The sequence below is a fragment of the Eublepharis macularius genome, chromosome 1 (genome assembly GCF_028583425.1).
Source record: "Eublepharis macularius isolate TG4126 chromosome 1, MPM_Emac_v1.0, whole genome shotgun sequence".
Taxonomy (NCBI): domain Eukaryota; kingdom Metazoa; phylum Chordata; class Lepidosauria; order Squamata; family Eublepharidae; genus Eublepharis; species Eublepharis macularius.
Genome location: NC_072790.1, coordinates 49,194,844 through 49,212,439, shown reverse-complemented (window position 1 = coordinate 49,212,439; position 17,596 = coordinate 49,194,844). Strand labels below are relative to the sequence as shown.

The 17,596-nt window shown below is 41.7% G+C and overlaps 1 protein-coding gene across 1 annotated transcript in view; it reads right to left on the bottom strand.

Moving 5' to 3' along the window:
• The window catches only part of ROCK2 (Rho associated coiled-coil containing protein kinase 2), a 119,296-nt gene that overhangs the window by 29,981 nt on the left and 71,719 nt on the right, over positions 1-17,596 (bottom strand). Inside the window, exons 11-21 of the mRNA XM_054969922.1 lie at positions 16,792-16,880; positions 15,850-15,898; positions 12,773-12,908; positions 12,547-12,638; positions 12,133-12,379; positions 11,812-11,918; positions 10,532-10,691; positions 9,298-9,458; positions 4,957-5,141; positions 2,919-2,988; positions 2,221-2,324 (exon numbers count right to left, since the gene is read on the bottom strand). Of these exons, the coding sequence (XP_054825897.1) occupies positions 2,221-2,324; positions 2,919-2,988; positions 4,957-5,141; positions 9,298-9,458; positions 10,532-10,691; positions 11,812-11,918; positions 12,133-12,379; positions 12,547-12,638; positions 12,773-12,908; positions 15,850-15,898; positions 16,792-16,880 (1,400 nt within the window). The remainder of the gene's footprint in view (positions 1-2,220; positions 2,325-2,918; positions 2,989-4,956; positions 5,142-9,297; positions 9,459-10,531; positions 10,692-11,811; positions 11,919-12,132; positions 12,380-12,546; positions 12,639-12,772; positions 12,909-15,849; positions 15,899-16,791; positions 16,881-17,596) is intronic.

Here is a 17,596-nt window from a genome sequence, read left to right as displayed (position 1 = left end):
GCAGTGAAGAGGCCTTGCTTGATGTCCCTCTTCATTGAGGCAGCTGATGGAGTGTTGCCTGCAGATGCTGGCAGTGGGCAGGGGTCTAGGGCTGAGGCTGCCTTTCCTCCAATTGTTGTGACTCAGCAGCAAGAGAAGGAGCAGTCTAAGCATGGGGGGCAAGAGTTTTCTGGCTCCTGAGCTCACCCCAGGGACCCAGAGGAAGCTGGAGGAACTAGAGAAGAGACTCGGCGGAGTCTTTTCTCTGGTTTCTCCGATGTCAGTAGACCTTCCAAGGAGAGGCAGGGAGAGAGCCTGGAGGTAGTGCAAGAGAAAGAGATGGAGGAGGTGCCCCTCAAGTTGCTGCCATCTCAACCTCTTCTCCCTTGAGCATCTCTTTCTGCCACCCCCTGCCCCCCGACACAGTGTGTCTGCTCGAAGCCCCTCACAGGTAGTAGTTTGTGGGGCGCCCCCAGCTGCTAGTCAGCATGAGTGTACCTACACCTCTGCCTTCTGGAACTGCTTCTGGAGGACAGACAATCCTCATTATGCACAGTGCTAACTGTGCAGGGCCCAGATCAGTCAAGGGAAAGACCTGGTTTCTCTCTCAACTACCAGCCTCAGGAACCATTTGAAGAAGCACTATCAGGGGGAGAGGGGCTGGTGCTGGATGGCCATCAGCAAGCCAAAGGGGGAAGGCTCCCCTCCTCAGACTCTTGTAGTGAAGGGATGTCAAGCATCTCTGACGGAGATGTTCAGGTGGGATCCCACTAGTGTCCTAATTGTGGGGGGAGGGTACTACAGAAGGCAGGGAAGGGAGGGCACTCACCTCACTAATGAAATGTCTTCCCTAGACAGTCAGCTCTTTTCCACAGTCAAGCATGTCAGCTCTGCAAGCTGCTCCAAGATGCCTACCCCTGGTATACAGTCCCTGCTCGCACCACACTAAGCAGGATAATGGTACCCTCCTTGTACAGAACTGCTAGGGACTATGTAAAGGCACAGTTCAACCATGCCAGTAGGGATGTGCGCTTTGGGTTTCCAATTGGCCCCGATTCGGAAATCCCGAAAAAAAGCTTTCTAAAGCATTCGTAATGCTTCGGAAAACTTCGGGGCTGAGTTTAAAGGGCCCCTTTCCTGCCGCTTGCAAGCAGCAGGGCCCTTTAAACACCCCCCAACCCCCAACTTACCTTGGCCCTGCCGCTGGTGGTGGCGTCGGCAGCAGCTCCAGCCCTCCCCACTGTCCTGCGGGGCTGCGGAGGAGGCAGAGAAAGCCCTTCCTGCCCGCAGCGGCATCTGAGGGGCAGGAAGGGCCAGAGGAGGCGGCTCCGGCCTTCCCCGCTGCCCTGCAGGCCCAGAGGAGCTGGTGTGGCGGCAGAGGAGCCAGCTCCGGGCTGTCCCAGCGTTGCGTGGGCTGTGGCAGCGGAGCCGGCTCCGGGCCGTCCCGGCCTTGCGTGTCCTGCCGCTGCGGCATCCCACTGCCCAGCTGATCACCCTCCCCCTCTCCCTGCTGGCCAGGTAAGTGGGTGGGGGGTGGGTTGCTCCCCCTCACTTAGGTATGCTCTGAATCTTTACGGAGCATGCCGAGGTAAGTAAATACCAGAATTCCGAAGCGGCTTGGCCATTTAGGCTTGTGGCCCATTTCTTTCATGGCCTGCTTGCTGGTTCGAAATTCTGGTATTTCCAATTTTTTTTTGCACTGGTTGCAACTCAATGTTTTGGGTGGAAGTGGGACAACCAGCACTAGGCAGAATGAGACTGGGGGCTGTAAGGCTAGATACTGCCAGGCTTTGTTCCATGCCAAGGTCCTCAACAAGGCACACATGGGGGTCATATCTCTGCTGCCCCAGAGGAGCAATTAATAGCATGCGTAGTCAGGGGAGTCACTACAGGCTTCACAGTGATTGATAGTGGTGCAAACATCATAGACCTGGTACAGACTGTTATCCTCAGGTGCATTTACTGTGTGGCCCATTTCTTTCATGGCCTGGTGAAGGATGCCCTGCGTTTTAGTGTCATCAAAAACAACCCCTCCAGACCCCTGGAGAAACTCTCCATAGAAAATAATGGAGCTGAATAATTTTGGAATTGTGAATACAAAACCATATATAAAGACCCAGATAAGGGGAATAACAATATTTATGGCCTTTCCAATATCCCAGTCTAAAAAATACCATTTTTTAAAGTGCACATTCCTAATAGACATATGTATGCACAAGAAGCAAATTGTCAAAACCTCACCTTTCCTCTTGCAACTCTTGTATCTTTTGCTGCATTTCCTTACAAAGTTTTGTCTTCTCTTCACATTCTTCTTTCAGCTCTCGAACCTGTGTCTTGTACAACGTCTGAAATTTTTTAAAAGGAAAACTGATGAGAACATTGTACCACTGATGTAATCAACTGATCAAGAAAAAGTGGCTCTAGAGAAGCTTTTCATTTGCATTAACACCTGTTTAAGATATGGAATCTTTACAGCTGCTTGTCACTATGACATCAGAAGTCAAAGATCAATTGCTGGTATTAACCTGTGTGGGAGCTACATAACAGTTAACTGAGCTCTAAATTTAGCCACAATGTAGTTATGACTTAATAAACAATTGTGAATTTCTGCATATCTCTCAGAAGCATGCTACCAACATACCATCTTTACCTTCTCTACTCACTGTGAGTTCAAAGATGTGGGTTCAGATTTTTAACTTTGATTAGAAATTGCAGCGCATTAACAATGCCTATAACAAAGTATACGTAAAACACTCAAAGGAGGCACCAGCCATTTTAGATTGAGTGGAAAACTTCAGAATTGGCCAAAAATGTATTAATTCCCAAGGGAAACAGGTAACACTCCCAAGGGGATAAAGCTACAAGATGTAGAGGGCAATGAAATAATGTTTCTGCATTCTACTAGAGGAATGGAATAATAAATATCCCGCAGTACATACTGAAAAATACTGTTCTGCTTCAAGCTGATCTTGAAGTTCCTTCATTTGTCCATCAGCATCTTGGCGTTCCCTATTGGGAAGAGAAAAGAAATAAACCCTCACAAATCATCATGTAGTTCAGGTGGGAGGCTATATAAATTACTATGCATTTTTTATGACAAGCAAGAATAAATCATTTCTTGCTTCTCAATTTTCCCTCTCTTCTTGTTGTACAACAAACTGCTAGCATAGCAAATTCATAAATGGCAGCTTTATTGCCTTCCCTTTCATACTGCAGCCCAAAATTGCTTCTGAGAATTTGAGGATCTTCAAGATCAGCATCAGATGAAACAAGTAAGTTGCAGCAAGAAGGAACCAATTGGCAGACTGCACCCTTCTCTATTCTTGTGTGAAGTCTTCCGTGAAAGGAACAGCTCACAAGTGTGGAAGTTGCAAAGCAATAAGGCAAATCCCAGTCTAAACCGACAGCAAGCAAAGTGGAAACCCACCCGGGAAGTGAGAAAATATATCTGTATATTATGGCATGAGAACAATCAAAAATATCATTAGTGTGCTCTATAATTACACAATTGTGCAAAAAGTGCATTCATATATTCATAATACATCCAGAATCTCTTATCTCAGTCCAATCCAAATGGGGGACTCAATGCCCCGTTCCAGTCCTTTTGGGAACAAGGCGAGCGCTCCAGGTGTAAATGAAATGGTAAGTACAAGTCAATTCATGACCATAACTGTATCTTCTCTTTTCTTTTCTTACAGGTGTCACTCAAGATGTTGCATAGAGGATCCAACAAGAGGCAGCCCTAGCTGCGGCTGGCTAAACAGCAGATTTCGTCATCAAGACTTCCTCAGGGGCTGAAGGATCACAATGAGGCTGACAGATTTCAAAGGTGATGGTGTCACAGGCTGGGTGAACTTCTTCCAGCAGCATCTCCACAAAGGGGTGCCAGTGTTTGCAGCTCTCTCTCTAGCCCTTGTTGCTGCCCCATTGTCTGCCAGCAATTAATGCTCCAAGATGGCACAACAAGCCATCTGTATTCAAGAAGCCATATTGGCCATGTGCCACACTGTCTTTAAAGGCATCTGGGCAACCAGCTGACAAGGAGCAGCTGTGCTGACTCTTGAGTTGGGACCGAATGGTGAGGAGTGTGGTGGAGCTAGAGCTTAACAGAACCCTCTTGACTCTCTGTGTCACCTGATCCTTCCACAAGTGTGGAAGTGGCAGTTTATGTCAACTCTCCCTTCCCACTGCAGCCCAACCATATCGTACTCTGTTCCAAAAGGTCTACCCAACCTCCAAGAATGGCTTGGGAGGGATCTCAGGCTGCAGCACAAAGAGGTAAAGATCCCTTCTGCTAATTTGCTATGGGTTGAATCCAATACAATGTGAGCCAGGACCCCTGATGCAGAGTGGAACAAAACAGGACCTTCACAACCACCAGATAACTAAAAGTTTCATATATATGTACTTGCAGCGATGTTGCTGTTGAACACACCTTCAAAAGCCCCATGCCAGAGTGGCTTGTAATGAAACTAAGCTACTAAGCTACATGCAGACTGGACACCAGAGAAACTCAAATGGCAGCAATCTGAAGATTTAAAAAGTTACTCAGATTTTGGATAGCCCAAACTGCACTTTTAAAAAACTTCATTTATACTTTGACTTTCTCCCCATTGGAGACCCAAGTTGGCTTACACTGTCCTCCTCTCCTTCATTTTATCCTCAAAACAAGCCTGTGAGGTAGGTTAGACTGAGAGCATACGACAGGCCCAAGGTCATCCAGTAAACTTTCATGGCAGAGTGGGGATCTGACTTAGTCTGGCACTATCCACTACACTATGCTGGCTCACAACAAGATTATCCATCTCATTGGACAGCCCATTATTTTCCAATCCTTTGAATTAAGCTTATTTTGAAAATGATCGTTACCTCTGTGGCTGTAAATAACCTTAAATTCATCTTAGTTGTGAATTATTATCAGCTCTAAAGGGATATCAAACAGTAACAATAAACAACCATATTGTTGAGCTGCCTTACTTTCGGAGTTCATTGTTTTGTTTTTCCAAACTTAGTTTGATTTCAACAAGATGATTATTCTCCTGTTTTAGCTGTTTCTCTGACATTTTCAATGCATTGACTTGTTGCGTTTGCATCTTGAGGTCATTCTGTGTGAGGCAGCGCTTTTGTGTTTCCTGTTCTATTTTTAAAGTCAAGTTTTTAACCTGGAAAACAACAACAATGCCTTTTTAATGTAACTATTTTACATGTATATATAATGAGAGCAATACATATACTTACTTTATTGAACAATATTTTATCAAGAATTAATGGTTAGCCATCTATGGATATTTATTCAGGGGTGAAGGAGAAAGCTGCTTAAGAGGAGACAAGCAACAGCTAGTTCCATTCCACTAATAAATATTACTCAAGAGAAGTCACCTGTGATTGCACATTGAAAGATTGCAGAGAGAAAAATCCTTTATACTACTTAGACACTATATAGAATAATTAAAGCCTGGACCAGGAGACCATCCACTATAAGATTTCCCAATTTTCATAAATAAAAGTAAAACTGTGGGTTCAAAATAAATAACAAGCATGTTAACTGCAGATTATATTAACTTATATGTCTATCGCGCAACTGACTGGGACTTACATCCAAGTACAAGCAATTAGGAATGGAATACTAGTCGTGTAAGGCACAAGTTTCTTGTGCAACCTGTCTTTATTGCTATGCTAAACATCTGTGCATATATTTCATTATTAGATATGTTTTGTTCTATATCATTGGCTTGGACCCACTGGCGATTTCTGCAGATAGAAAGGGTTTCATCCATGTAGCAGGACTTCCCTAACTTCCCCCATTCTGCTGCAGCCTAAAATGCTATTTGAATGGGAAATGGGGAGGGTAGCCAAGGATAGCAGGGGTAGGGGCTCCCCCTTTCCATCTGCTGCTATCCTTTCTGAGATCCAACTCCATGTCTTAAACTGCAGACCATTAATTATATCAAACAAAATTAACAGGGGGAAAGAACTCTATGACTACCTACTGCTTATAACACCCACCTTTTATACAGTGCCAAACAAATTAGCAGTTTTCATTTAGTAGTTGATAATAGTATTTGAAATGGTGTTGCTTTAATAGTGAGGCAAGACACAGCATCAGGGAAAACCTATCAACATAACTATCATTCACGTTTACACCCACAACTATAAATGAAGAGGACAAAATTGAAAGCTTTTAAGCAAATACTTAGGAATAAACTGATCAGACACCTGAACAAGACGACCTGATAATCATAGGTCAATGGAACACAAAGGTAGGAAACAAAGCAGAATCAAATTTTGTCAGAAAATTTGAACAAGGTTATGAAATGAAGCAGGGGAATGTCTCATAGGATTCTGAGAAGCAGATTATTTGTTCATTGCAAACATATGCTTTAGCCAACCAGACAGACAACTGTATACGTGGACATCACTGAATAGCCAATACAGAAATTAAACAGATTACATAATTGGAAATAGAAGATAGAGAAGTTTTATTTTGTCTGCTATAAAAAGATCAAGAGCTGATTGTGGCACGGGCCACAAAATGTTAATATCAAAAATGAGCTGAAGAAAATTGTTGAAATTATCATAGTGCCAAAATATTATCTAAATAACACTCCTGAAGATTTTAAAGATTATCTAAAGAACAGATTTGTAATACTAAGTTCAACTGAATGTGAACTAGAAGAACTGTGGTTTGAAACCAGAGACATTATGAAAGAAGACTGCAAAAAGAACATTCCTCTAACCAAAAGAAAGGAGAAGCCGAGGTGGATGATTGCTGAATCTCTTAACATTTCTACAGGCAGATGAGAAGCAGAAGTAAAAATGTGACAGAAATAGAACCAGCTTTTCGGCCACTTACATGCAGACAAAGAAATCTATTATAATAATCAGTGCAGCAAAAAAAAAAAAAGAACAAGAAAGTAAGAACCAGAGGTCTACTCCACAAGATCCAAGAAATCAAAGGGAAATTCAAGTTGATGCGGAAAGATCAACATGAAAATACAGTATCTGATCAGAACAAAATAAAAGACAGAAACAATGCACTAAAGAACTATACAGAAGAGCTGAAAGGATGATAATAAATTCCTTAAAGGAAGAATTTTAAATGAAATCTCTGCAGTTTTAGAAAGTGAAGTGACAGGCTGCACTAAAAGCAATAGGAAGAAACGAATCACCAGGACACTGACGTTGTTCACCGCTCTGAGTGGGACACTGATCTGTCTAAAAGAGCGGTATATATGCACAGTTATTATTATACTAGTAAAAAAGTCCATTGTGAGGGGAAAATACAACGAGCTCTAGAAAGGGGAGGGTGAACAAGCAGGCAGTGCCTCCTCCTCTGTGACTGATCCCAGCTGGGTGAAGGCGGGGGGGTGGACATTGCCACCTGCTCCGCTCCTGATCTCAGCCGGGTGAAGGAGGGGTGGACATTACCACCTGCTTTGCTCCTGATCCCAGCTGGGTGATGGAGGCGGGAGGGGGCGGGCACTGCCACTTGCTCCACATCTGATCCCAGCTAGGTGAAGGTGGGGGGTGGGCATTGCCACCTTCTCCACTCCTGATGCCAGCTGGGTAAAGGCAAGGGGTGGGGCTTGCCACCTGCTGCACTCCTGATCCCAGCTGGGTGAAGTTGGGGGGGCAGGCATTGCTACCTGCTCCGCTGCTGATCCCAGCTGGTTGCAGGGGGCAGGCATTGCCACCTGCTCCGCTCCTGATCCCAGCTGGTTGCAGGGGGCAGGCATTGCCACCTGCTCCGCTCCTGATTCCAGCCTGGGCTTCCCACTGTCGCACCCTCTCTGGAGGGACAGGCTGCCTCATCTGGACTTCCTTTCACGGCAGTGCCTTCTGCAGGTGCACCAGGATAGGAAGCAAGTTGTCAGGAATACTGTTAGCCTTTTATATAGTAGGCTATCAATAAAGCTAGTTCAAGCTACAAAAAATCTTAACAAGAATGTGTCAACAAATATGGAAACCAAAACAATGGCCCACAGACTGGAAATGCTCAATCTACATTCCAATACTGTAAAAAAGGAGATGTCAAAGACTGCAGCAACTACTGAACCATCACATTAATTTTCAAGCAAAGTGATGTTCAAAACTTTACAAGGACTCTCACTATACATGGAATGAGAAATGTCAGCTGTTCAAGCTGGATTCAGAAAAGGAAGATGCACTAGAGATCATATTGCAAATGTATGATGGTTAATGAGAATTTTAGAAGAAAATCAGCCTGCGTTTTATAGATTACAGCTTCGCTTCCAACTGTGTGGATCATGAAAAGATGGATGGTGTTAAAAGAAATGGTGTTAAAAGAAATCTGTTTTGATGCACAACCTGTACTCTGGACAAGAGGCTATGGGAAACTGCAACCAAGGTATCAGAAGGAGACTAAATCTTGGAAGGGAAGCCACGAAAGAACTAGAAAAGATCCTTAATGATAAAAAAGTGTTGCTGGGGACCAAGAATAAGTTCATTCATACTATGGTGCTTCCAATTACTATGTATGGCTGCAAAAGTTGGACAATGAATAACAAGAAAATTGATTCATTTGAAATGTGGTGCTAGAGGAGAGTCTTACAGATACCATGGATGGCCAAAAAGATACAAGTGGGTTGTAGATCAATTCAAGCCTGAATTCTCCCTAGAAGCTAAAACGATAAAATCAGGGCTTATTGTGCTTTGGTAACAGGGAAGACAAGACTCACAGGAAGACAACAATTTTAGGAAAAGCTGAAGGCAGTAGGAAAAGATGAAGACCCAACATGAGATAGCTTAACTCAGTAAAGGAAGCGGTGATCTTCAGTTTGCAGCATCTGAGCGAGACTGGTAATAATAGGGTCTTCTGGAGGTAATTAATTCATACAGTTGCCAGTAGTCATACACAACTTGACAGCACATAACAATAACAAACTTACATAACAAGCAAAGGTGCAGTCCCATATACAGAATTATTCCAGTCTTAGCCAATTAAAACCAGGGTTCAAACTGTAGTACAGGATTGTAGTGCTAGAAACATGAGCTTGGATGCTGGCTATGAGCCTATTAGATGTCAAATCTTTATCCTTTCCTGCCCATACACTCCCCATCACATCACATTATCATTCCAGAAGGGCTCCCAACCCACAGGAACGTGGGTGTGTGTGTGCATACAAAAAGGCTGCTTCAGGAAGACGTTATCGTATTTTCACCTTTTTTTTTTAAAGTAAAGAACTAATATGAAGCAAATGAAAGCTAAACAGAAACTTGGATATGTAAATAATCACTAATCATGAGTTACCATACTACACAAATAACCTAAGACAAAAGCCCCGAGCAGATACTTACATCCTCATTCAATTTATCTTTTTGCTTAAGCAGTTCATTTATTTTCTGCTGTGATTGTTTTAGATCACAGTCCAACATAGAGCAACGTTTTTCGACTTCCAACAAGCAGTTTTCTACTTTTTGCTTTGAGACTCTTTCCTCCGAGAGCTTCTTTTCCATTTCTATCAAGTTAAAAAAAGCAGCAAAGTCAGCGTTTATCATTTTTATAACACTGACAGTCATACAATTTCATTGGTAGTTCATTCACATACATCAAGAACTTCTGTGAAGAAAAGTGATATAATTGAAGTTGAAAATAGAGCTATTACTGAAGGACCTACATAACTGGAATCTTTTGAAACTGGAGATACAGGGTTTGAAGCTTCAGTTCATGTACTACTTTTAGATTGTGTCCAGTCAGCTTGAAGTAAACGATTATTTAATATGCATTATATAAGCAAGACTCCTCAGCTTCAAAAATCACTGTCAACTTTCCATTATTCTACTTCAAGACACAGTCTGACTCATTTACTGCCTACACATATTCTCAATTCTTTGTGAAAACAAAGTTGACTTTTTTGACATACAGCTGCTGCACCATTTTATGCATTCATTTTCTTTGACTAGACAGCCAGGAAACTTCTACACGCTCCAGTGCGAGGGCAAATGGAAGCATCAACACAGGCAGTTTTCTAAGAAAAGATTTAGATGCAAGAAAGGATTTCCCCCCAAGTGACATTAACACATACATTATGCCTGCAATGAAGCTGGCAAAATATCTTCATCACCTTGACTTCACTGATCAAAGTTCTGTGAAAACATCTGAAATACAATCCACATTAATTTTCTCTGATTAAATTTATACCCCTTGAAAAATTCAAGAGGTAGCATTACATAATTATAGAATCCGATGACTTCTAGAATTAGCATTTAGCGATGGCCGCAGCCCTGAGTACGTCTGTACCTTACCTACATCAGACGATAACATCTACCCATCCTAGATGCTGACCACTGATGTATAACTATGAAGCCAAATAGTGTTCGTATCAGTTTAACACAACAAATTTGCACTGGCTGAGATTAAATTTTAAATGAGGCAATATGGCTAGGTTTCTTTTAAATGTGGCAAACTGTTCATATCCCTGCTCAACACAGTAGCCTTGATTAAGTCATTCTCTCTTAGAAAAATCTCAAAAAGGGTGGGATATGTACATGATAAATAAAATTATGAGTATGTGATATATCATGTCTTTACCTTTCATTGCTTCAGACTTTGCTTCCTCAATAGACTCATAGATTTTATTCTTGTCAGCTAGCCGAGCTTTTGTTGCTTTATGTTCAGCTTCTTCTTGTTCCAAGTTCTGCTGCATGACTTTTAGCTTGTATGTCATATCTATTTCCATGTTGCTCTTCTCCTGTTAAGGAATACACAGGAACGCAACTGTTTGAATCCACAAATATTTTAAAAGTAAACATCTATGCTTTAATTGGAATACCTGACCAGTGTCAGGAGGAAAAGAGGAGCTCTGTTTAAGATTTCTAGTTTGATCCTATTTTCTACCTTGTAATAGGTAATAAACATACATTTAAAACTCTAATTTGTCTACCTACTAAAAGTGTCATAGATCTCCCATAACAGAGAGCAACTGAACTTTGTGTTACTGCATGAAAAAATTCCTCAAAGCTGCAAATAATTTGACTCTTCATAACCTCTAGTAAGACTAGCTGTTATGCTTGGAATCTGGGCAATGCTAGCACTGAGCAACCTCTGGGCAACCTCTAAGCTCTTCCCACATTTCATTCCATGTCCTCATTGACTCCCAGTTTCTCAGCTTTCAGTGGACAGCTCCTTCCATCCAACTGATTGCAACTGTACTAATTTACAACTCTCATCAACTGTTACTTTCAAGCCCACTAGAATTTCCACGAATGTATCCACAGTTCCTTATAGCCTTAATTTACAGTGAAATTCTAGGAAGAGTTACTCTAGTTTAAGCCCATTGATTTCAATGGGCTTAGTCTGGAGTAACTTTGTTTAGGATTTCTCTGTTAGTCTCTGGTCAAAGCTGTCTGAGGAAAGAAAATGCCACAAGAAAGGGCCTTGGAAGATTACAGAAGTAGCATAAACTATTACCACTCATAACTGGTGTATGCAGATTGGAACACATAGTAATAGAAGCCTTGTCAGATAAAAATACATTTGATTACAGATAATTGCAAGTAAGAACATTCCGCCTTGCTCTCTCAACAGATACTCTAGTGTGGCCTATCTACTATTCCTCCAGAAGTGTGAGCATCAGCAAGCTTCAAATATGCATCCTAGCAACAGCTTATGGTTTAAAGACAGTGTAGATGTCATAAACTAAACTGACAGATATATTCATGGAAAAACATCACCATTAATTTACTAGTTACATTTTATGTAATTCTAAAAACAGAAAATATGGCTATCGAGGTATGCAAAAATCAGAAACTCAATAGCATTGGCAGTAATTTGCAAAATTAAGCTATTATATATCATTTACTTTTCTTTACCTTCTCCAGATCTGTGAATCTTTCTTGTAATTGTCTTTTCTCTGTTTCAGTTTTAGTTAATGTACTCTTCCCATTTTTTACTTCTTCTTCCAAACTAGATATTCGGCCTAAGAAAATATTGGAAGAGACCAACGTTATTACACAAGTTATTAAAATTTAGCATACTATGAACTGTGATTTTTTTTAAAATGGCAGAATAATTGCTAAAACATGGAAAAAATAGTGAATTATACAACTATTTCCTAATTCCAAAAGCAGCATGCAAGCAACACTGCTTATTTCTAATGTGCAAAGCAAATTCCAGCAAAATGGTTTTCATACCCTGCAGATCACTGATAATCTCTGACCCATTAGTCCGATCTCTCCTTTCAGATTCTAGAGCAGACTGTAGGTTGAGGAAGTCCTTCTCAAGTTTGAGTTTAGCGTTTTCCAGTGCACAGTTTTTATCTTGCAGATCTCTGTTATTAGCTTCCAGCTGCTGAATCTGCTTTGTGCTCTCTGTCTGGCTCTTTCTGAACCTGGCTGCCGTATCAGATTCGGTACGCAGCAAAGCATTGGCTTCATCCAGCTATTGAGCCATGAAAAAACATTTCAGACAAGTGAATTATCAACAATTTTTTTAAAAAAACATTTCCAAAATGACATCAGAGCTGCAAACTGTCACTGACAGGGCAATTTTAATACACAGACTCAAAACAAAGTCGGACAGACTAGTTAAACAGAAATATAGCTTGCCTGTCTTTGTAGCTGGTTGATTTTTTCGTTTGATATCTGAGAGTTCTGATTTCGCCTTTTCAAATCTTCAAGCTGGTCTTTCAAACTATTAACTATAATAAAAATGTTGAATTATTAAGTTCATCATACTTATTTAACAATGGCTTTTTAAAAAAATAAATTCCTAGCAGCAGGAAAAGGATTCTGTTCACTTCTCACAAACGCCTCAAGACCCTGACCCACGTACCATCGTTTTCCAGATTGCGTTTTTTATCTGCTTCATGTTCAGCTTTCCGCTGGTATTCTGCATTTTTATGCTGGAGAAGAGCTTTTTCCCTTTCCAGCTGTCTCAGTGCAGACTCTACATTCTTTCTTGAGGTTACCTAGAAATATGTATTGAAGGGCAGAAGGCATATTTCTTTTTAAAGAAGATGGATAAAGAACGAGACCTCATTACATTTAATGAAAGCACTGGGCTAGATCCAAACAGCTTTTTCCAATGGTGAAAAGGGGAGGATGGGATTCCCTTTGAACATCAAAAAGCCTAGGCTAGGGATCACTGGACTTGAATGAACAAAAGCCACGAGGGATGGGAACTGTACTAAGGAGGGGAATTTGCCTGGGATTGAGGGGAAAGGCTGGCTTGATCTAACCAATTATGCAAAAATGTTTCTCATTTGGGTTGCAACAAATATGCTCAACAGATGTGCTTATGTAAATTACAAACAACCACAAAATTTCAGAACAGCAAAATAACCTCATAATTGTGTTTAATGGAAATCAATGGTAAAAATCTAATCCAAATTTAGTACAACATTAGGCACAATATGTGGCCTTTAAAGCAACCATATTTAGGATTCACTACACACGCTGAAATCAACAACAAAGCTTTCATAGTCTTATAAAGCTGAATTTATTTTTGGTCATCTTTATCTAGCTTCTGGTAAATATAGCCAAAAGAAGTGGCATTCAGTTCAAGTCTTCTTAGAAACCTAATGAACATGCTACATTTCTCTCTTATATTTCTTTACTAGCAACCTAGTGCCCTGGCTACATGCTTGGCCCTCCATGCTGAGGCTCCCGCTGCCCCTGCTGCTGCTTGAGCCAGCACCTACAGCTCAGAGGATGATAGTGTGATGTGGCTGGCTGTTCTCTTAGCCGCTGCCACCCTCAGGGTGGCCTGTGCTGTCCCTGGCGCTGTGTAGGCCAGCAGCTGAGGCCCCAGCACGGTTTCACTGGCTGCTTTGGTGGCCACTCAGCCTGGCACATCTGCTCCCTGCACCCAGGCCAGCAGCCGAGGCCCAGGAGGGTCTGGCATGGCTCTGCTGGTTGCTCCAGCCGGCACATCTTCCCCACGCCACAGCTGAGTCCGTGGGTGTGGACTCTGTCTCTGGGCTCTTGTGGCCAGGTAAGTCTATTGACGATGACTCACTTCTTGACCCCTGCGGAATACGCCTGTGCGGGGATAAAAAGTGAGTGGTTGGCAATACGGTTTGCCTTTTGTATCTTAGGATAAGGACTAATGTGTCTTTAGCACCACCAGATACTTTATCTTTAAAAATGTGGCTTCCAGCACATTGGGACTGAGGATTTAGCAGCAGTGCCCTGTTGAGTACAGTGACACCACTGTGAGCCTAAATGGATTGGCTAATGTAGAAAATAAATAAAGTTCATGATTAAAATATTTCTCCTATGGTCCAGAGGTGACCTGACCAACGGGCAATTCTTCCTTCAGAGACACTATTCCTATTCCTCAATTTGAATGGAAGATTGGATCCACAGTCAAATCCTGCTTTCAGACTAGCAAGTAGACATGGGCACGAATCAAAATACGAATCAAATTTCGTGACGAATGGGGCCGATTCGTGTATCGCGGAAATATGTTTCATGGGGCCACGTTTTTCTCGAAATCTATGACTCTGGGGGACAATTTGTTCAATTCGTGAATGCTTTGTGATGCCAGACAGGCTGGCGCCAATCCACTGATTCCCTAGGGAACATAGGTCCGGAATATCTGCAGGCCTTTTGTTGCGGTGGAAACCCCAATCTTAGCCCACATAACCTTGCTATGCAGCTCTCTCTGCCAACCTGAGCAATTGCTGAGCAATGCGGGTCTGCGCAAGTATACCTGGGAACTGTAGTCAGAGACTCCTTCCCCTCTCTGTTTCCCTTTTCTGTTTTTGAGTAGCGGCAGCAGCAGCCTCAATAGCTCCTTCTGCCGCTGCTCACTGCTTGCCAGCTTCAGGAACCCTTCCCTGACTCTCTACCTCCCATCCTCCTGCTGACATGCCTTCCCACCCACCCCTGCACCCAAGGTCCTTGGAGCGGATCCTGAGCAGATCTGCTCTGCTCAGCTTTTCCTTCGAGAACTTGGAGGCGGGGGGGAGGACATGTCAGAGCAGCGGGAGGATGAGAGGGCGGGAAGTCAGCAAAGAGCACCTGAAGAGAGGAAAACCCAAGCAGTTCCGCTCCACTTGACTTTTCTTCCAGTAGCGGCAGAAAGCAGGTGGCCAGGAGGATGGGAGGGAAAAGTCAGTAAAGAGAGCCTGAAGAGAGCTACTTGGAGCGTGGCTGGAGGAGAGCCTGCTGAAGTCTCCCTGTGAGTATGGCATTTCTGGGTATGAAGGGGGCCGTTGTATGGCCCCAGGATCTGACGACTCACGAACCTAACAAATCGTTTTGCAAAACAGGACGATTTTTTGAAAGTTCGTGTTTCATGGAATGCGACGAACCACAAAGGGTTCGTTTTTTCCCTGTTTCGTGCCCATCTCTACTGCCAAGGGAAAATCTGGAATGGGAGAAGTACTTGAGCAGTGTTGTAATAAAGTATCAGGTGATGCACTGATTTACAGTGAAATCTTAAGGAGAGTTGCTCTAGTCTCAGTCGATTGAAATCAGTGGGCTTAGACTGGAGCAACTCTGCTTAGGATTTCAGTTAGTTTGGGATGCGGGGGGGAAACTAAGTCAAATCCCTGCACAGCTATGAATCTCACTAGATGCCAGATAGCATGAGAAACTGAAAAACCTGCAAGTTGCTCAGAGCTACTTAAAGAAAGGTAAATTCAACAAGTAAACTTCTGGTATTAACCCAATGTATCATTCTGAAAAATCATAAGAACTGCATACTTATTCAAAAACTGACAAGCAAAACATCTCACATTCTTCTCACAAATATCTGCAATAGTCCCATTTTTATTCTATTTACTATTTGCTATTACCATAAATATTTCAGTGTTGACAACACTAGCATTATCTTGAAAACAAAATAATCAAAACACAAGGGAGAAAATAAGATAATGGAGTAAATAAAAAATACTAGCTTACCTCCTCATCCAATTCTTTCATTATCTTCTCTAAGCGATTATTAATAGTTCTACGGAAGTATTGAAGTACGTATTAGGAGAAAAGTACCAAATAAGTTGAGAAAAATTAATTCCAGTGTTTCTATTGTAAATCTTTTATAGCAAACTACCTCTGTTCCTGTTAGCAACTGTTAAGTAATATGTGGCACGATTCCTTCACTGTGGTCATACATAGTCTGAGCTACTTTTCTGAAGGATTTTTTTGCATCTTAAAACTAACTGTAGAAGCTTCCAAGCTGCTGCTCTGTGCAGGCATAAAGCCTATCAATATGATGCAGAGACCACAAAAGAATAATTGAAAATTCTCTAAATACCCTAACAACTCCATGTTGGATCTGTAAGTTACAGGATATGGCAATCATGCAAAAGCTAACTGAGGGATAAAACAATGAAGGAGTTTCATATATCGAAAAATGAAAGCAAGGGATATGACTAAAATACATCCCTTATATAAGCCCTGTTTAAATAAAGAACCGAGCAAACACAAAGCTTTTAAAATTGTTTCATATACAGACTTTTTTTTAAAAGCAAGATTCTTGACCAACATGTAACATGGGCACAGGAGCACCCACACACATGCTGGCAAGGCAACAGGCCATCAGCGGAAGTTGGGAGGCTATAGTGCTGACACCTGTAGTCTCTCCAATCATCCCTTTCTTCCCAGTGCAAGATATATGTGTTCCAGAGCACAGGTAAGTTATACTGAAGAGAGATGGGGATTTGAATATGAGTAGTCTGAGGCCAGGAAATTTTCAAAATCATGAGGTAACCAAAATGTCTTAAATATAGGCTGCCTCTTGGTATTATATGGCTCTTGATGCAGACATCATTCCTTATTTGATGTTCTGCTATACGCTTCTTGAAAAACTACTCATTAATGGGGAGGGGGAGGAAAAACGATTACCGGCATTTCTGCTCCAGCTCATCTTTGATCTGGACTTCATTACGAAGTTGATCTTCTAACTTGTTTACTTTTTTCTGAAATTGTGTAAACTGGAAAAGGAAGAGTCAGGATATTAAGTGCTCATTGAATGGAAAATTACTTAGATAAATACAAGAAGTCTAAAACCTATTATCTAGAACTAAAAATTATTTGCTATTTCCTTTTCCGTAGATGAGTGATGAAAATACCTAGAACAGCATAGTATATTATAAGTAGTTTAACTCTGTGGATATACAGAGTAAAATGAAATCCACTGACACGCAAGGGTTGAATCCAAGGATTCTTTTCTATTACTGGAGGAAGTCTTTGTCTAGTTGGAACGGAATTCTTGGATGTAAACCATATTATAACGATGTTTTTAACTTTCCAATCTGTCTTGCATTGCATAAGGCATTTCAAAATATAGCAGTTAAAAAGTTGCAAAACTTTACAAATTCTGCAAATTGCCTCAAGTATCTACAATATGTGGCATTACAATTCCAGATTCGCATTTGTTACCAAACTATGAAAACTTTAATGGGTGAAATGAATCCCACATATAAGTAAGCTTATCTCCCCCCTGAAACCAACAGACCAATTTCAGAATATAATTCAAATTCTGCACCATAGTTACTGGTAAAATTCAACAATTACCTTCCTTAAAATTTCTGTGAAAGCTGTATACATCTTCTCTCCAACCTTAAATTTGCCACCACAAGGTACCATGAATGGCATCCAACAGTGCAATCTTATGTAGAATTATTCTAGTCCAAGCTGATTGCGATAG